The following is a 19,999-nucleotide window of genomic DNA, read 5'->3' as shown; positions in this document are numbered from 1 at the left end:
ATGCTGCTTATACATTGATGCATCATATTAACAATCAGTGGTGGAAGAAGTACTGAGGTCCTTTGCTATACGTAAGAAGTACAACAATGTAAGTATACTCCGTTACAAGTAGAAGTACTGCGTTTAAAATCCCTCTTAAAATTACAGATGTAATATCATGCACTTAAACTATCAAAAGTAAAACACTTATACAAGTATAAGTACCTCGTAATTGTGTAAATGTTATTGTTACACCTATTCATTTATGAAGCAGGAGTTTACGGGCGCTCTTAAACGCAGCATGGTCGCATGCTTTAACGCCACATTCCAGGTGAGTAAAATACCTGTAAACTGATCTGTTTGAGTACAATAACGTTTACTGTTGAATTAAAACAGCTTGTAAAGATCCGGTTCAGACCGCTCAGTTGACACTCCTTCACTTATTATCTGTCTAATCATTAACTGGACGAGCAGGAAGAGTGATTTCCGTCATGTGACACTGGCCGCTCTGCTTTTTTACAAACTGCTTTGAACACTTTCTTTTCCTCCTCAAGCAAAGTCACTTCTCCTTCTTGTAATTATCCCAAACCGGCTTTACATAAAGGTTCAGAAAGTGAAAGCAGGTATTGAGTGGAGGTGAAGAGGAAGGGTTGGAAGAGCATTTTCTACCTGAGCTACACAGGTAAGAGGAACCTTCTCTCTCTCTCTGTCTCTCTCTCTGTCTCTCTGTCTCTCTCTCTGTCTGTAACTCTTTACCTACATGTACACATTGTCTGCATTGGTCAAATATTTGTCTCTCAATCAAACTTGAGTCTTTTGCTTCACTTGCAGTGCGACATTTCGATTGGTAGAATGGCTCTCAGGTCATTAGGTGTCAAACACTGTTATCAGCACTTCTTACTGCGTCGATCCTGAACTGCTTTAACAATTCATGACTTCACAGAACTGTATCGTGTTCCGATACATATGATATGATTTTAGATCACCTGTGGTGGAGGATACCGAAAGTAAAGAGCATTGTTAATGAGCCGCTTTCTTTACTTTCACTTTTTTTTTTTGCTAAGCCTCCAAAGGCAAATAAAACTGAAAGTACCGTATTGACAAACCTTTATTTAAGGGATTATAATCTTTACGTAGAGCAGTCCGTACCAAGAGTTACACATTTCAAACCAAAGAGCTTCAAGATCATATTTCATGAAGAGCTGGAACAAGTTCATCATTTATTTGATTCTGTGTGTGAAATAATGTTTCTTCAAACCTTTGAGTGGGAATTAAAAGTGTCCTCTGTGATGTTATTGGGCTAATTATAGTAACCACAGAGAACGGTGGGCTTTCCTTTTTAAGTAAATTAAACCCATTACTGCAGCGTTTCATCTCCTATAGTGAGAGATAATGACTGGAATCATCTAAAGGACAATCGCTACTGCTTTTGTTTTATTTGTTAAAAGTCCTACGAATGACATGGAGACAACACTGAAACGCAAAGCGGAGTGAGAGCACAGCAGCTAAATAGGACTTGTTTATTGATATGGAAATAAACATGATAATGAACAAGGAAGAGCTGAGGTAGAACCAATAAAACAAAGGTAGAACCAGAGAAGCTTCATTCAGCTCCGTGTTGATGATGCTAAACCTTTGTTTTCTGTGGAGACACTACAGGCGAATAGGGAAAAATAATTAACTAATAGATATCACCATGAAACTTCCTCAGTTGTTCACATACATTAAGTAAATCATTTTTTGTATTACAAGTTTTCTGAAATTGTGTGTTGGAATATGCAAATTAGGCATTATGTGATGGAAACTTTTAGTGGATTTAGGAGAAATCTACAGACGCCAAAAGACAAAGTAGTAAAATAAATACATAAATGTGTATTTTGGATGTTTTTATTTCCACTAGTCTGAAACAACACATGTAATATCAGCAAAATAGATAATTTTCTCTAAATGAAGTGCATGAAAACAATGTTTTATCTCACCTAAAATGATGAAGATTAAACATTTTTTATGAACTTCTCTCTTCCCTCGTCTGGATTAGAGGAGATTGACAGTCAGGAAACAGAAGAGATATTTTATTAAAGAGTCGTGGGGGGGGGGGGACATCCTCATTCCAGTGTAAATGACGTCCTTGTGTACAGCGTGAAGCTGCCGTTACAACATATTACAGACACATTTCATTCTTCCACCATGTTGACATGAAGCCAGCCGGTCATGTTATCTGTAAACAAAGAAACCTGCTCCGCCTGTCCCTCCTCTCTGAAAACACAATAACAGAGAGCAAACCGTAAGCACCCTGAGCTGAGCAGAGCGCCGGCCGACCGTACCCTCTCATTTGATGCTCTGCTTCCCCACAGGTGGGACGTTCACGTAACGGGACAAGATGTCACAAATGATGGACAAGTCCACTGGAAACCCCGACGAGGACCGGGTGTCCCTCAAGAGCGACGGGAAGACGGCGACCAACGGCACCCAGTCGCCGGGCGTGCTTCAGACGCTCAGGAACAGCATCCAGTGGGCGGCGGAGAAGAGCCCGCTGGCCTCCGGAGGCAAGGGATCAGGGGTCACGACCGTGGACGACTCGGGGTCACGACCGCCACCGTCACCCAGTGAGTACCGACGTTAGATCTGCCTGCGGGCAGTAATGCGGCCTCTGAAGGGTCAGAAGAAAAGCAGATTTGGTGTTTGTGTGCCGACAGAAAGAATAATCCCCACAGAACCAGGAAGCGATTACAGTTTTTCGGGGCCTGCGTTTCCACCTTGAGCTCACAAATATACGCTAACTTGAGATTAGAAATGCATGAAGACGTGTGTGAACTCGCTCCACTCAGGTGCGGCCGATTCTGCTCAGTGTGTGAATAAAGTTCAGAGAGAAACACAAGACAAGCATCGCTTAACTTACACTGAAAACAAAACATGTCTCTGTTTGTCCTCTACAGGAGATTGTAGTTGGATGTTCTGTGGTGAATAGCAGTGATGTGTGATTCTGGAACACGTTCTGCTTCAGTCGGTGTAAAAACAGCAAAAACACCAAACGTTCCCAAGTTTCAGTTGTGAAGATTTGCTTCTTATGTGAGAGTAAATGTATGTTTTTGAGGTTTTAGACTGTTGGATTGATCAACTTAAGTTTTAGGAAAGAATTTGTCACTTTTTTTCTGAAGACCAAATGATAAAAATAATCTTTTAATAATGAGTTTTGAACTGGATCTGGATCTTTGACGTCACGTGTTTGAGATGATAATAAACAACAGAAACTATGAGATGAGCTGTGAGTAAGACGGTGGTTTAGTGGTTAATGATCCACCTCATCAGCAATCTCACGCAGGAAAGAAGCAATGACCTCACTCTTTAAGGTCATGTGAGGAACCTTTAACTGGTTCTGAACCAGTCTCAGTGTAGTCTTGATCCTCTATCAGACCTCCATCAGTACAGAGACCATCAGAGAGAAGATGGTCTGTTTCTATAGAGTTGTTCTTAACGCTCGTCATCGGAGCCACCGGGTCGGATTCTGGTGAAACCAGATGAAATCATGCCGGTTCACCAGAACCTCCTTCAGCTGGACAGACCCAGATCCTCCAGCAGAGACCTGGTCCACCGAGGACAGACCCAGATCCGGCTTCACCTGCAGCCTTGGACCTGCAGTCGGCGCTCCGGAGGGAGGAGGAGAAGCTCTGCTCCTGGAGGAGGAGGAGGAGAGCTCAGCTCCCGGCAGCAGCACCGTCTCCTCCTCCTCCTCCAGGAGCAGAGCTTCTCCTCTCTGGGAGCCAAACACCGACGCCACGCTGCTGGAGACCCAGGACGTGTTGCTGGACCCGCTGGAGGGAAGGGAGGCAACGGGAGAACCAGAACCAGGACTGAGAGGGACAGACTGTCAGACCCTGCTGCAGTAGAATGAGAGGTTTTTTTAAAGGGACTCTGGTGCTCAGAAACACGACCACTTCTGTCCATTTCCAGACTTGAGCTGTTGTTTAAAGCTGTTTTAGGGTTGATTTTGGTTCCTTCAACAGCAGAATGACAGGAAAACATCGTGCTCAGGGTTTTTATTTGCAAGTCCTAACATTTAGAAATTTCCGCAGCATTCAGCAAAGTGACTTTAGTCCAGTTTAGTCGTACACTAGAGGTCATTTCATTTACAGTAGCTTCTCTTTTAAACTATCGTCTCTGTCAGCAGAGTGGAGGACAAACTGCTGTCTGAAGTCTCCGGTGACTTTCACGTTTAGATTCTGGAGTCGAGCCAAACTCACCTGGTTGTTTTCATCAAGACTTAATCTTTGCATTCCTCAGTTGCTTTAGTTTCAGGTCACGGTGTGAGGACAGAACGCTGCCGAGTCACGCAGCCACTCGCAAAAAATGTAAATACAAACGAAAAGGAAGTGAAATTGATTTCAAGGTCTGAGATCGTTTTCACTTGTGGCGTGATTGTGAAACGAGGAAACGTTGTGCCTCTGTGTTTCAGGCCTGAGCGTCGGCTCTCCGGTCACGTCTCCTCTGAAGAACATCGGAGGATTTTTCAGCAGGAAAGACGAAGACAAGAGCGACGCCGCTCCGCAGAAAGGAAAAGGTCTGCTGCGTTCAAAGACAGGTAACTCAGTCACTCAGCACTGGATCAGTGTTTCAATATCAGCAAGTCTCCCGGCTGCTGATGTTAAAGTTCTACCAACATTCTCACTGTTTTTTATACCTTTTAAGTGTTCTGTAAATTGTAAACAATACAAATAGTACAAAGAAATGTGTGAGTCAGTCAGTGGGAATCTTTATTAATCTCCCAGAGCTGGTCAGGCTTATGGTAACAGCAGCTTTGTTCCACATCTGCATTCATGACAAAGGACATTATAGTAGGATGGTCAACAGCGTATGCTCTCTCTGGTGGCAAATCCTCCGTTTCTTTGAGGATTACCCATAATCCCGTTTTAAATACACTGATACAGTGGTGCAATGATACGTGATCGTATGGCGCCTTTAAATTCATGTAAATAAAATAAACGAAATAGAACAGAAACTCTCTGTGAGGAGAAATACAAAAATATATGTATACAGATTTCTGTGACTCTTTTTTAAAGTATTTTTACTTCAATAAAACACATAAATGGTTAACTGAATGAAAACATGACGAAGATAATAGACAAATAATATCCAAACAAACAAAGCCAGCTCAACTGTACTTTTTCACACAGACACGTTACCGAGTGGCAAATCCTCGAGGATTACCCACAATCCTTTGCTTCTACTGCTCAGATTTAAGACAACAGGTGGCATAGTTTTCCCATTCAGCGTGATTTAACCTGAACCTTTTAACCTATGTTACATCGGCTTAAAGGTAGCAGCACACACACAAGAAACCACAATGTATTACATTTAATTGATTAACTTTGGACTTGAGGTTCCCAACACAAAGCACAGTTGACAGCAGCAAAGGAGGCCAGACATGTGGGTCAGTAAAAGCCTAGTAAAAGCCAACCGGTTTCCTACCCGCTCAGATCCAAACATGGCCGGGTTCGGTGACTCCCTCGTGAAAAGGGGAGCGTCCATACGTCGGAGCCTGAAATTCGGCTCCAAGAAGGATAAAAGCTGCAGACCGGAGGCGCTGGTCTCCGTCTCCGAAAACCCAGCGGAGGAGAGGAAGGAGCACAAAGAGGAGGAGGAGGAAGAGGAGGCGTGTGAGGAGATGGAGGAGTCGTACACGCTGCAAGAAATACCCCACGCGCCACTGTCAGGTACGGCCTCTTCATCGTGTTTATAACCTTAAAGTGACGTTAGCGTGTGACAACATTTTCATCTTTGTGTCACCTGACGAATTTACGTCCAATATTGTCGCTCTTTTAGCTCCGTTTTTGGTCTCCACCGACCACCTGAGGGAAACATCAGCCTCTTTAAATGATCCACTATGTTCACCAGCTGGTCTCTAACTGAGGCTGTCTGCTGTTTGCTGTAGTGTACAGTTACTTTATTACAACACTTTCTCTGTATATGAAGCTATGAGAGCAGTTAGAGTGAATCAGAACAGTAAAGTTGTGAGTCGGAGAGATACACAATGAGCTGAAACTCACCACAAAGCTCTGTAACGTCGAGTGGAGCTGTAACTTATATACAAATGGTCTCAAGTCCACAAATTACTGGACATTTTTGAGGAACCAGTAGATTTAGAACAAGTGTCCAAAAAATAGTTTGAAGACATTCGTAGCTGCAAGTTATGAATGCGACCTTTTCTCTTCCCAAACGCCTTCCCGTCTCCTTCTCTGTCCGCACATTCAACTGATCTTTTGTCTGTTTTGGCAACAGAAGCAGCCGGTAACAGGAGTCTTACTCCCAATGTAAATACACCGGGGTTCAGTTTGTCTGCAGACGCCACAGTCAGGGTCTAAATCCTGCCTGAAAGAGGCGTTCAATTCACTAATAACTTCCTCTGGATTTAAGAGGTTCCCTGCTGTTCACTGATTCATTGAGAATACGTTTAACAGGACAAATGAAGAGTGACCGTGTGTGTCCTCCCTCGCCTCTGTCTATCTTTATTGGACACTTAAGCTCTACTATTGTGTTCCCAGTGATGCAGATCAATAAGCTGATCGAGAATGAGGTGCTGGAGGAGGCTCACCTGAACCTGCTCGCCCTGCGGCAGGAGTTCCAGCAGGAGCGTGAGCGGTGCGTCGAGGACTCGCCCATGGAGCTGGCCAAGAAGGAGAAAGACCTCAACCTCCTCTACGGAGAGCTGAGGAACAAGGTCAACGCCATCGTGCGCGACTCCAACTCTTTTCCCTCCAGGAACAAGGGGCTGCTGGTTCCCGTGGCTCGCATCATCCAAGAGGAGGAGAGGAGGGCGGAGGAGCCCGGCGGGCTCTCGGGCGGCTGGATGGAGGCGTGGAGGGAGGCGGTGGGCGAGGGGGTGCGGGCGAAGGTGGCGAGCGTTCGCCTGGAGCGGAGGGAGCAGAACGTCTCCTGGCTGGCCGTTCACCTGGGGCTGCTGGGCCAGACCGTGGTGGAGGACTTGGAGAGCGTGAAGAGGGAGCTGCGGTGGTCGTACCCGCCCAGCTTCAGAGTCTTCAGCGCCTACGTGAGGAGCTACCACCGGGTCGTCGGGCAGCACATGAAGAAGCTGGAGCAGCAGGCGACGGAGCAGAAGGACCTGTACGCTCTGCTGCGCTGGATCATCAACAGCTACAAGAGGTCAGTGAACATAAGTGCGTTGAGATGTTGTTTCTCCAAGACAGATGTAATGATGGATCAAAGCCTGATATCTCTGGGTGACATATCGCTTCATCACCATGAACACACACTCTGTAGTTCATTGTGTCTAGAGCACCAAATGTTGCTCGTATATCTGATACGCAAAGGATTGTGGATAAGAAATGTGATGAGATGTTGTGACATCCTGATAGTTTGGACTCTGACTGTCTATGTTTTCAGACACACTGAGTCTGTTTTTTATATATTTGTGAGGTATTTTTAAATATTTATGTCTTCACCATTAGTTAGAGAAGTATTGAGAGACGTTTGTTTACAATACGACAGATAAAGAGTAACTATGGTCGTATTTTAATAATATTAACCTCTACACCTCCAACTTACGTGCAGATGTGTGCAATAAAGTTGCCTCAACAACTTGAATAATATCGATTTAGTGGTCATTTGATAAAACAAAAGAAAGATATTAGGAAAATGCCTCCATCCAGTGAATGGCCTCAGAGCGAGGGAAAGAGGCGGATGACTCCGTGACTCCACCGTGACTCCGGACGTCTGGGCCTCATCTCCCAGATTTCAAACTTGCAGGAAACCGAAAGTGTTCTAAAAACACATCTCAACAGCACAGATGCAGACAGAGATGTTTAGAGACAGCACCAGAGTGAGAATCAGAGGCAGCACTGCTGAATCAGGCCATGCCAACCCCCCCCCCCCCACACACACACACACACACACACACACACAAAAAAACATGCTCGAAACAACATTTGGGAGACCAAAAATAAACTGATGAAAAAAGAAGCACAACACTCTCTCGAGGCCAAAATGGAAACATTTTAATCAGGTCGTGCGTCTCTCAGATTATGTAAAGTAGCACCTTAAAAAAAGACTTTATTTATTCAGTTTATACACATACTGTCAGATTACTGCTCATACAGATCAATGCACTTTTTATTAAATATATAAGAGTGATGCATCAGTATACTGCATGTGAATAATCATACTCAATAAGTACTTTAAACTGTATTTAGTATTGCTTCACAGCAGTATTTAAAGATTGTTTCCTCAAACAGTTCTTCAGAGCTTGTAATCTGATTTCTCCTCTCCTCCCGACATGAAGCGACGTGTCTTCAGCGTTCTTCACATCGCGTGCAGATGTTGTTTAAATGTGTCTTGTGTCACAGCGAGAGGATCATGGGAAGTCTCAGCCTGCAGCCGGACATGGCGGACGAGAGCGCCGGCCTGCAGCTGGAGGACGGGTTCCTGACGCAGCTCAAAGACAAGTTCTGCTGCGGAGTGAAGGTGACGAGCGCCGCCGTCCGTCGCTTTTAGCAGAGAGCTCTAGTTAACCTTTCTTCAGAGTTCTTTTCACTAGGTGGTGAAGTAAACAGGCGCTTTAGTCCTTCATGCAGGGAAATAAAATCTTCATTTTATGTGCAAAAGAACCAAAAATCCCATAAGACATGGACCTCTTGATCTCACAGCTTCATCTTGTTGAATTCAAGTTGGATTTAATGAGTTTGTCACGACTCAGGAAATGTAGGATTGGACTGAAATGCGGACAAAGAAGAAGAGTGATTCAATGCCAGGCGAGTGCAGGTTACAGAAGCTCAGAACAGAAAAACACGAGGCAAAAAAGCTTTATTAAAACTCACAAATTGGCTGGAAGTGAGTGTGTGTAGGTGTGTAGGTGGGAAGTCAGGTGATGGGGAGTAAAGGTGAAAAACAAAGACAAAAGAAATCAAGAACCAAACTAGAAAGAAGGTTTTGTTTAAAATCATCTTTTTCCTCACATATCAGTCACAAAACAGAAACATAACTACACTTATTGGATTTTTCCTCCACTTTGACCTTCAAAATAAAAGCACAAAAGCCTCTAATTTGGTGATTCAAGACTAAACCACCATCTGTAACATCCTGCTGTGGCTCGTTAAACATTGTAATAATAATAATAATAATAATTAGTATTTTATGACGAGCTGAAATAGAATCATCAGAGAAGAAAGACCGGAGGAGACGTTTTGACCAACTCGTCCTCTGTTCTCCTCTGTGTCTGTTACTGCAGGAGGACATGAGGTCTTTTCTGGACAGACTCATTGAAGTTGAACATGAGGACGTTTGGAGGGACAGCAAGCCTCCGGAGAAGGAGGAGGACTTCCTCGACTGTCCGTTTCACATGGACATCTGGACGGTACGACTGTCATTATTATTAAATATGTAGATGTCAAAGAAGAGATGTCACATGATGCTTTCATGTGGGGGGGGGGGGGGTCAAAATCAAACATCTTCCTTTACAAGTAAATATTAATGAGTCTGGATGACAAAACATGCAACGCTGTGATTTGACCATGTGGCGGCAGCAGAGAGCTCCATGTGAAGCTCTGTGTGTGTGTGTGTGTGTGTGTGTGTGTGTGTGTGTGTGTGTGTGTGTTTGTACTAAAGTGTGTGTGCTGGTGTGTTCTCTCTCTCTGCAGTGGGTGAAAGGGAACGTTCAGAATTCTGGACTCATCGACGCTCAGCTGGAACAGGAAGTGATCTCCTGCTGCCTCCAGGAGCTGAGAACGTTCCCCAAGAGGTCTGTCCCCACAGAGACACTGAGTGTGTACAAATACACAAAGGACAGTAATATACAGAGTATGTTGACATCTACTGACAGAAAACAGCTTCTAAACTTTAAATTTAAGTTTATCTTCCAAAATAATCTTTCATAAAGACATAAACTGATATTTTACTGGATATTTACACTCTCTGCTACACATGTCCTTTTATTGTTTAGCTCTGCTAGCTAGAGGAAGAGTAATATTGGCTGAAATATCTCAACAATTATGGGATGGATTGACATTGAAGTTAGTCTTCATAAGAACATACAATAAGAACTTCAGTCTGTCGTCATATTTATCTTCAGAAATAATGCATAAGTGAGGAGGGCAAATGTTTAATGGCATCAAGTCAAACACTCTGGGGAGGAAAATAGCACATGATACTCAATAAACAATACATGCATGTGTATAAATGAAGAAGTAAAAGAGGAAGGTAGACGTGTGAGGGGGAACCCACCCACAAGAAATCCAACTGAAAACAGGATCCTGCCCTCAGTGATGTGCAACAAACGCACTGTCGAAACGTCGGAATATTTCCTCTGGCTGATTTATGACTAATATTGTTTTTAACTGAACTCCACTGTGACACGGTTTATCATTCAGACTGTGACCGTCCTCTCCTCCATCGTTCTTTATCTCAAGAACACAGAAATATGACATTCATCTTATTTTAGTTTTATCTCTGCCGCAGCAAAAAAGAGTGAACAGAAAACATAAAAAAATAACAACAAAGAGCAGTTAAACTCATGTTATCTGGAGACAACGGTGGAAGGAGTTCTCAGATATTATATTCATATAAAAGTAGTACAAAGTCCTGCTTTCAAAATCGCGTTGCAGTAAAAGAACAAGTATTGGCATCAAAATATACATTAAGTACCAAAAGTACTCTCTGTCCTGATTGTCCCATTTCAGAATCATACATATTATATTACTGGATTATAATTATTGATGTTCCCTTTAATGTGGCAGCTGGTAAAGATGGAACTCATTCAAATTACTTTGTATACTGCTGCGTAGTTTAATCCATAATGATTTATTTGTGAATTTTTATTTTGTATTAATAATCTGCAAAAGTGACGAAAGCTGTAAAAAGTACATTTGCTTCCAAAATGCAGTGGAGTAGAAGTATAGAGTAGAATAAAATGGAAAGTCCAGTGAAGTACGAACAGGAAGTCTATTAAACGTGGGAGTTTGAACCCCGTTCATTGTCTGACAGGCTGAATCCTCATCTCTCTCCTCCTCTCTCCTCCTCACAGATTTGAGGCGGAGTTCAGGCGTCACTGCAGCGCTCTCAGGCCGAAGCCTCTTTGGACCGAGTATCAGATAACATACATCAACTGCTTCACTGCTCTACAGTAAGTCACATGACTTCCTGAAATTACCCATGAGGCCCGGAGGCGAACCGACGTGCTCTGACAAAACCGTAAATCGTAACGTGAAAATAATATCACCAGACATCATATTCAGAGATGAGTTTCTGTTTCAGAAGCAGTCATAAGAGCACAACTTTAAAATACTAAAGACTAGTCGATCAGATCAAAAGGAAGTAATGTTAGGTTGTTTTATCTTCAAAATAAAAGCTCAAATTGTTACAAATACATTTTAATATATTTATCTGTATTTAATTATTGCAGAATACATCTTTATTGTCCATCAGTGGGAACTTGGTTCATACATGAAGAACAGTACAAAGTAAGAATAAAACACTGTACATTAGAAAAAATACAAATACTTAATATTTATCAAGTACTGTACAAATTTAAGGTGCTTTACTTGTGTATTTCCATTCTCTGATACTCAATACTTTTCCACTACATCTTTTTACTGTACTACATCTCAGAGGTAAATATTGTACTTTTTACTGTACTACATCTCAGAGGTAAATATTGTACTTTTTATTGTACTACATCTCAGAAGTAAATATTGTACTTTTTACTGTACTACATCTCAGAGGTAAATATTGTACTTTTTACTCCACTACTTCTCGGAGGAAACATTTTTGTTCCTGGTGGAACCAAAAAATAAGGTTCCACTTGGAACCCTTTCAGAGGATTCTACCTAGAACCGAACAAAAATACCTAAAACCATCTGTGCAACCCAGACCCTTTCCTTACTTTAGAAGGGTGCTAACAAGAATCCACCTCGGAGGTTCTATTGAGAACCCTTTTATATTCCAAGGGTTTCATCTAGACCTCTCCCAGGGTTCCTCATGATTTGGTGCAGTGCAACCCACAACAATCATGGTTCACAGTCACAGTGTCTGGGGGTGTGTGGGTTCTTAATAGAACCCTTAGTCTTAGCAAGGAACCCTGGGAAAACCCCTTTTTTCCGAGAGTGCAGAAACGATCGGATTATGTTTTGGTTTAATGACCTTAAACTTATGATTTTTAGTTGTGTTATTGTTTCTGTATCTTCGTAAACAAACTACTGCAGAAAACAAACGGTTAAAAAGATTCTGGAGACTATCTTGAGCTTTTGTTTAGATGATTCATCTCTGACCTATTTTGGACTTGACCGGGAGATTCCGCAGCATTCATGCCAACACGATTTATGTGTGATTCAAGCGAGCGTCTTTTGTGGGAGCTTTCTTTTACGAGCTTGTTCAGAAGACGTGTACAGCAGAGCCTCACCACACACACACTTCTGACGAGGCCGTGTGAGAGACACTGTGCCAGGTTTGGAGAGAGTGCCACCTCACGTGATTTCTGGGAATCGGGGCTGAGAGTGAGAAGCGCTGCTGTGCTTTTAGCTACGGGGGGGGCTGGGGGTGAAAGCAGTGAGGCTACAGCCAGATGAACCTCTCAAACTTCCCCCAGCTGCTGCTTCCAGTCTTTGCAGCCGGTCGTTCAAGGAGAGCGGTGTGTGTTTATAGCTGCAGATCTCATGTCTGTGGTTGACTATTTCACCTCTAACACCACTGCTCTCCATCCTCTGGGTCTCAGTCCTGCAGACATTTACAATAAATACACATCTCTAATTACTGCATTAGGTGTAACGTACATTCAGAAAAACGTGGCTTTGTTTATCAAATCTAATTATATTTAATTCTTATGGCTTCCGGTTTAGGGTCACAACTTTGCCAGTGGTGTGAAAATATGTTGAAACTGCTGGTGGAAGAAATTCAGATTCTTTACTTCAGTAAAAGTACTTATACAACAGTGTAAAAGTACTTGTGTAAAAGTATGATCAGATGCAGCCACCTAGAGTTCCCCCTTGTTCATGATGGGGCCTATACTCTTTAAAATATAGGCGCTCACCATTTAGGGTTCTTGTCCTCATTGGAGAACCATTTTTACAGGTTCCTGATAGAACCTTTTAGAAAGGTTCCACTTGGAATCCTTTCAGAGCTTTCTACTTAGAACCCAACTTAAAGGGTCATCCCCAGAACCCCCTATGAGATGATCTACAGAGAACCCGTCTATGGTGTAATGGTTCCACCCATAACCCTCTCTAAGGGGTTCAATCCAGAACCTTTCCACCTTCTTAAGGTGGCCAACTAAAACTCACCCATGGGGTTCTACTGAGGATACTTTTATAATCCAAGGGTTTCACCTAGAACCCAATAAGAGGATCGCAGTTTTTGGGTGGTGAGGATTTTAAGGGACTATCCTTGTGATTTGTGATTTGAAAGGTTGGATCAATGCTTTGAACAATCCTTGAAGATATCTTTTGTCAAAAGAGGGTTCTTAGGATGAAAAGTGATCTTACAAAGAACCCTTTTTTCAAAAAAGAAGCAATGGGTTCCGTGTAGAACCTCTGCCCTTTTTCTAAGAGTATAGGCGGATTTGTGGTGAATAGTCCCTCGACCTCTTCAACTAGACCCTCAACCTCTGCAACTAGACCCTCGACCTCTGCAACTAGACCCTCGACCTCTGCAACTGCAACTAGTCCCTCGACCTCTGCAACTAGACCCTCGACCTCTGTTACTAGTCCCTAGACCTCTGCAACTAGTCCCTAGACCTCTGCAACTAGTCCCTCGACCTCTGCAACTGCAACTAGTCCCTCGACCTCTGCAACTAGACCCTCGACCTCTGCAACTAGTCCCTAGACCTCTGCAACTAGTCCCTCGACCTCTGCAACTAGACCCTCGACCTCTGCAACTAGACCCTCGACCTCTGCAACTAGTCCCTCGACCTCTACAACTAGTCCCTAGACCTCTGCAACTAGACCCTCGACCTCTACAACTAGTCCCTAGACCTCTACAACTAGTCCCTAGACCTCTACAACTAGACCCTCGACCGCTACAACTAGTCCCTTGACCTCTACAACTAGTCCCTAGACCTCTACAACTAGACCCTCGACCGCTACAACTAGTCCCTAGACCTCTACAACTAGTCCCTACACCTCTACAACTAGTCCCTCGACCTCTGCAACTAGTCCCTAGACCTCTACTACTAGTCCCCAGACCTCTGCAATGAGGAGTGTGAATACAAAAGAATACAAATAAAGATTATTATCATATCATGATCATATCATGCTGACACTGTGCAGTTGAATGAATGAGTGTTTTAACAGTGGAGGCTACACACCCGGTTAGGAAACAAGAAGGGGGGGAAGTAGGTTTGGAGGGGAAATTCTAAGTGTCTGCATCTATAAATGTACTGAAAGCATCAAAAGTGAAAGTGCTCGCTGTGCAGAAAAAGGGCCCTTGTGACTGATTATTATGACATATATGGTTCCCAACATAGGGAACCCTCCAAAGGGTCACCAGATACATCTGTTGGGTCATGAGATGATTAATGATGGAGGAAAGAAGAAGAATAAAGATATGTTCTTTGAGTTTTCTACTTTTTCATATAGTTATTTAAATTAAAGAGAAGTCTTCTTTGTCTTTAATGTAACTGCTACAGTAGCATTGGTGAAAAGGTCCTAAACCAAAAAAGATTTGAATATTGACATTGTAACTCTGGCCGTCAGATAAAGTACAATACTTCAAGTGTAGTGGAGTAAAAGTATAGCAATACACAGGTATACTACACTCCTTTACAAGTTTAACTGAACTAGTTAAGTAAGTCAGACGCACTTCTCTTCCCTCCAATGTGTCAGTTCTTTACAAAGGTCAAGCATCGCTTGGTGTCCTCAGTCAGTGGTGCTGTTTGTGCTCCTGCAGGCAGCACATGGAGGGGTACCGGGACTCATGTCCAGACGAGGTGGACGGGTTCAGACAAGAGGCGTCGGAGCTGATTATCAGGCTCAACCAGGCGCTGGAGGACCAGTTCAAAGACGACGTCAAGGTACAAAATGCACGCGAATAAAGTCAGCGTTGTTTTAGGTGAAAGCCCGGTTCTGGTTTTCATCCCTTTATTTCCTCACTCAGAGAGCTTGTTTTCTTAAAAGGGGAATTGAAAAGGGAAGTCTCTTTTCCTGAATCTCTCATTCAAATTCAATGCAGCGAAGCAAGTCACTTCCTGTAAAAGAGCACAAAGCAGGAAGTGAAGGCACGCAAATTCAGAGGTGGATTTATTATCTCACAACAAAACAGGTCAAGGAACCGCAGGGCATTATTTCACTGTTGATCTGGGATCTGCCACTAACTGTGCTTAAAGGTTTGTTCACGTTTAGGCACAGAAACTACCTGGTGGAGGTTGGAGAAAGTTTATAGTCGTGGTTTAATAAAACCAACCTTGATTGTTTGCAGGAAGCCGGACATAAACAGTTCTGCTTAATATCCAATCCTCCACTCTGAGGTTTTGTGTTGCTTTACCTCCATCACTCTACTTCCACCTGTAGTTCTGAGCAGCAACAGTCTTCTTTTCATACGACCACAGGAGGTGTAATTCATTGATATAAAATAACGTTGTATGTTATCCACCGATCCAACCTGTGGAGGATAACACTTCCCTTCACTGTGAACCTGCTTCCTGTGCTGTTTTTCCAGCCGTACCTGAGGAGGATGATGACGAGGAAGTGGCTCACCAACGACGAAGACTTTGAGCAGCTTCACAGTCGGACGCAGCTGCTTTCTCGGCACTGCGCTCTGATGAGGCCGCCACATAATCAGGTGAGGAGGAGGAGGAGGAAGAGGAGGAAACAAGCTGGAAGAGGCCGTCAGAGGGATTTCCAGCATTTACCAACCGCTTTGTCTTCCTGAGAGGAAAGACCCCCACCTCTTAATAACGACCGGTTACCTGACAAAGTGTCGGATATGATACGAGAAAGTTTCCAGTTAGAGCCAAAGATTTACTGGCATTTGTCCCATCCTGATTGGACAAACCACACACAATGAGTGTTAGCTTTGGCAGCAATGTTTGTTTTGAAGATTAAAAAGGAGGCAGAAGCTGAGCTACAAATAAAGCTTTTCACACTAAATAATCGCTTTGGAGGGTTAGCTGGAGGAAATCCTTATTTGCTTTTTATGACCTCCTTGGAAGTTCCAGTGAATCAAATTGGGCGCCATTGTTTTGGGCCGGATGCTGTGACTGCAGGACACATGAAAGCGAGACCGAATAAACCCCGAAACACAGTCAGGAATGAATAGGTGGAAGCGGAGGTGGAAGTTCAGATGATCTGATGGCTGCTGGTCGTGTGACGGACAAATAAAGAGAACCACACTCACATTTCCCCTTTTCTTTTTTGGTGCCCATCCTGTTATTCTGCAACCCCACCCCCCCACCCCACCCCTCAATCTGTGTGTTTGTGTTTCCCGGCAACAGGAGTTTGCGAGCCGACTGCACTACCACGTGGTGAGGGAATACGTCGGCCAGCTGATGAAGAACAACTACTCGTGCAAGAACCGCAAACACAAGAAGGCGGCGGGAAAGATGCGCCTGCAGTGCGAGAGGCTCAGTGATCTGTTTGAGAACATGGTAACAAAGTCTTTCACTTCCTCTTCAGCGTGTTCCTGTTTGACCTGCAGGTCAATATGGGGAAAGAAAAGAAGAAACAGTTCATCGAAACACTTTAATGTAAAAGATTTAAACTTTCCAAGAACATTTACTCATGTTTTGTACTTAAGTACAATTTGACTTGAGTATTTCCGCGTACCAGATGAGTGAAATCACCAGATACTTCACCAAAACAAAATGCAGAAAAATAAATATTTTTCTTATTTCCTTTCCCATAATAATCTCACGACCCCTCGAATTCATCAGGTGACCCTTTAGAGGGGCCGGCCCCTCAGGTTGGGAGCCTAAAATACCTAAACTGCCCCGGTCAAATGCTGATTTGTTTTCGGTTGCCCAGGTGAAACTCACAACACTTAAAACTCAAAGAATTCAAAACATATTCAAACTCATATTTTCTGCATGTCTTGTTGTCTCTGTGGTAGAAGTCGAGTCACGAGTGGCTCTACGCTGTGGGAGACGACCTGAGCGACGTCATCGCACAGAAGAACAAGACGGACATAAAGAACCATCTGCAGCCCTTAGTGGAGCATTACCCCGACTTCAGGTGAGCGAGTCCAACAAGTCACTGAACCATTCTGTACGACTCACTGACTAACTGACTCAGAAAAGTCACGGAAATAGAAAAGACGCATTCTGCTGAAAGTCACCAGTTAACCCTGAAACACCTGTTGCTCTGAAACGGTGAGTTCCTGTGTGAGTTCTGGAGAACTTGTTGGAATATCGATTCTGACAACCGAACAAGCAGCAACCAGACATTTTCGGGTCGTGTGATTGACAGGCGACCTGACCCGCCTCTGGGCTGGAGATCGACTCCAGGTTAAACATATTTATGTTCAACTAGCCAATCCAGAAGCTTGAGGAGAGACCTTCACCACGAGGATGACGAGGATGAGCCTCCAGGTGAAGCCACGGTCACCCGGGCTGAAGAGGTTTCCTGTAAACCAGGCCGGTTTGTTAAAGTGAAACACGAACGCAGGTCGAAGCGACGGTTTTGTTGCCTTAAAATACTCAAAGTCAACTCACTTCAACACCCAAAAAAACCCCAGAGTGAAGACATTTAACCAACTTCCTGATTTTTATTCCCATTTGAAATGCATGAAAAGCATCAAAGTTTTGCCTTATGTAATTGTGAAAGTGTTCGACGACGGGGCTTCTGTTTGCTCGGAGGAGACGCAGAGGTCAGCTGACCCGACCTCTGTTTCATTAAGAGACTCAACACGCGAGTCGACTTCACTAACAGAAGAATGAGGAAGCGATGATGAAACAGTAGAAATGAACTGTTTACTTATCAACTCCTGAGATTATGCTGCTCATAAATCATGTGTTTGTGATCACATGTGACATGTGAGAGGATGAGTCAAACCAAACAAGCAAAATAAACTAAATAACGAAGTGCTGATGACAAGCTGAGATCTCTGCCATTCATTCCGATGACTTCACTGATGATTTAAAAAGCTCCTTTATTGTTTATAATGTATAATTAAACTTCAATGCCATTTCCCCCAAATCTCCCATGGAAAGGAAGCAGAAACTTCACAGATACAATCTGTTTTTAGTTCTTAGTAGACGACTCAGACTGTTTCCTCCATCAGAGTCTCCTCCAGACTCTCTGAACAGTCTTCATCAGTGGAGAAGAATCAAAGTCCTCCCACCAGCTTCCTGCTCTGAAGGAAACATGTGAGCTCTTCATCGTGGGCAGCGAGACCAAACTGATTAGAAACACGTTTCTCAAGTCAACAACTAAAGACATGACCCCTGAGAGTAAAGTCTTGGTTTGTTCTGGAAGTCTCTCAGGGTCTCGTGTCTGGAGACGAGCTCTTTGACTGCTGGTGAACTCCTGAGCTTCACAAACACACTCCTCCTACAATCACTCACACGTTATTTTACTTCTTTTTCCCCGTTAAATTTGACGTCCAATGCACTGATGATCCTTAAAACATGTCTCTGTGTTTGCTTTCTTCTCCGCCTGCAGCAGAAGGCACCTGGTTGCTGTCCTGTATTTCAGAGGCCTGCTGAGAGGCCGTGAGCACCAGCTGATCCTCCAGCGGCACACGGAGCTGAAGAAGAAACTGGGCGGCGGCGGCGACAGGAGCCAGGTCCTATTTGGCAACATGCAGGTCACCGTCAACACAGACTGCCTCTCCAACCTGCCTTTCTCCTGCCTCAGCTTCCTGCTGCCCGACAACTAGTGCGGCATGGAGGACGAGTCGCTGAGCAGAGGGGAAGTTATGTTATTGTGTTATGTTGCTGTGTTATTTAAGATTTGACACATTTTTCACATAAATTAAGGTACTCTTGCTCTCAAACACTAAACTGAACCTTTTTTACACAGAAGCGGTTCATGTTTTTCAGGTCCGATCGTTCTCAGTCACACGGAGAGGAACCGGTAGCTTTATAATAAACATGATAAACCGCTTATTCATGAGGCTGATACAAGAAGTTGGTCCAGTTATGAACGTTTGTTGAATCGAGACTTAAAAGAAAATACTCACTAGACCGCAAGATGTGGATTAATCCGCCGCTGAAAGTAGTCCCCATCAAATGCACCACTTCGTCCTGATTTGTTTGATTGAAAACTAAAGTGAGCACTTATTTTAGAAAAATTCCTGAGAGCTTTTAAAAAATCAAACCATATGTTTGTTTTTACAGATGTAATTTTGCCACGGAGAAGAATTGAGAGACGGACTCACACATTGTTTTGGTCTTTCGTGGGATTTTGTGACAAAAGAAAATACAGCGTCAGACCAGCAGTGTCCTTTAAATAAAGTTAAAATAATTGAATACCACGTCTTTACTGTTTTTACACATATTACAGTTCATTCTGTGGCCTAACAGACGAGTGAGCAGCAAATATTTGATGTCTCCTCAGACTCCCCGGCCGGTGTAGAAAAGCCTCACATGTTCCCACTTACAGAACACATTGATCGTGCACGAATGCAGTGCGTTACGCCATGAGAGTGATGCAGCGGTGTGAGGAACGTCAGGATCTTCTTTTCTGGGAAGAAAAAGCTTTTCGCCAACTATTCCTGGTAAAAGTCCCAGTCATCAAATATTGTGACGCTTTAATGCGCGTGTGAAGCTCTGAGCAGACGTCAACGGATTAAAAGCAGCTTTCAGAAGAAACACTCGTTATACTTTAGTCGTAAAAAGCGTCATCTTTGAAGGCTGTTGGACCTTAATTTGAGTTTAAACCGATAAAAGCTGTAAGAATCTCTTTGCATGTGAATGTTGAGTGAGGAGCTGAACACAGCGAACGGTACTCATGTATTTATGTGTGTGTGTGTGTGTGTGTGTGTGTGTGTGTGTGTGTGTGTGTGTGTGTGTGTGAGCCCTTCAAACTGCCTTTCATCATTCTTAAATACGAGGGTTTCTGTAGTGACGTGTGTCTCATGTGTGATCTCA

The 19,999-nt window shown here is 43.5% G+C and overlaps 1 protein-coding gene and 1 pseudogene across 3 annotated transcripts; one reads left to right on the top strand and one right to left on the bottom strand.

Moving 5' to 3' along the window:
- The first annotated feature begins 446 nt into the window (after window positions 1-446).
- Window positions 447-19,378, top strand: exoc3l4 (exocyst complex component 3-like 4). 3 transcript variants are annotated; one of them, XM_068717996.1, is made up of 14 exons: window positions 447-661; window positions 2,334-2,585; window positions 4,433-4,558; window positions 5,454-5,690; window positions 6,519-7,137; window positions 8,337-8,454; window positions 9,218-9,343; window positions 9,627-9,727; window positions 11,009-11,107; window positions 14,863-14,986; window positions 15,631-15,753; window positions 16,406-16,558; window positions 17,020-17,141; window positions 18,573-19,378. In XM_068717996.1, the coding sequence occupies exons 2-14, from the start codon at window positions 2,360-2,362 to the stop codon at window positions 18,784-18,786; spliced, it is 2,388 nt and encodes a 795-aa protein (XP_068574097.1). In that variant the 5' UTR covers window positions 447-661; window positions 2,334-2,359; the 3' UTR covers window positions 18,787-19,378. The 3 variants fall into 3 exon arrangements, with proteins under 3 accessions (XP_068574097.1, XP_068574096.1, XP_068574098.1); XM_068717995.1 differs by having other exon boundaries at window positions 18,570-19,378; XM_068717997.1 differs by lacking the exons at window positions 15,631-15,753; window positions 18,573-19,378 and adding an exon at window positions 11,387-11,444 and having other exon boundaries at window positions 17,020-17,107.
- Window positions 18,164-18,368, bottom strand: LOC137877978 (small nucleolar RNA U3; annotated as a pseudogene).
- Window positions 19,379-19,999: the final 621 nt, after the last annotated feature.

This window comes from Cebidichthys violaceus, unplaced genomic scaffold, assembly GCF_023349555.1.
Source record: "Cebidichthys violaceus isolate CVI_PGR_0920_01 unplaced genomic scaffold, fCebVio1.0.p SCAF_22, whole genome shotgun sequence".
Lineage (NCBI taxonomy): Eukaryota > Metazoa > Chordata > Actinopteri > Perciformes > Stichaeidae > Cebidichthys > Cebidichthys violaceus.
Note: the sequence above shows the minus strand (reverse complement) of the source record. Positions and strands in the feature narration are given on the sequence as shown.

Bases quoted from the DNA above. Each gene is read 5' to 3' on its own strand.
- exoc3l4 (XM_068717995.1), top strand. From the start codon at position 2,360: ATGTCACAAATGATGGACAAGTCCACTGGAAACCCCGACGAGGACCGG. The intron at 11,108-14,862 runs GTAAGTCACATG...GTGCTCCTGCAG, and splicing joins AACTGCTTCACTGCTCTACA to GCAGCACATGGAGGGGTACC. The intron at 17,142-18,569 runs GTGAGCGAGTCC...CTCCGCCTGCAG, and splicing joins GAGCATTACCCCGACTTCAG to CAGAAGGCACCTGGTTGCTG.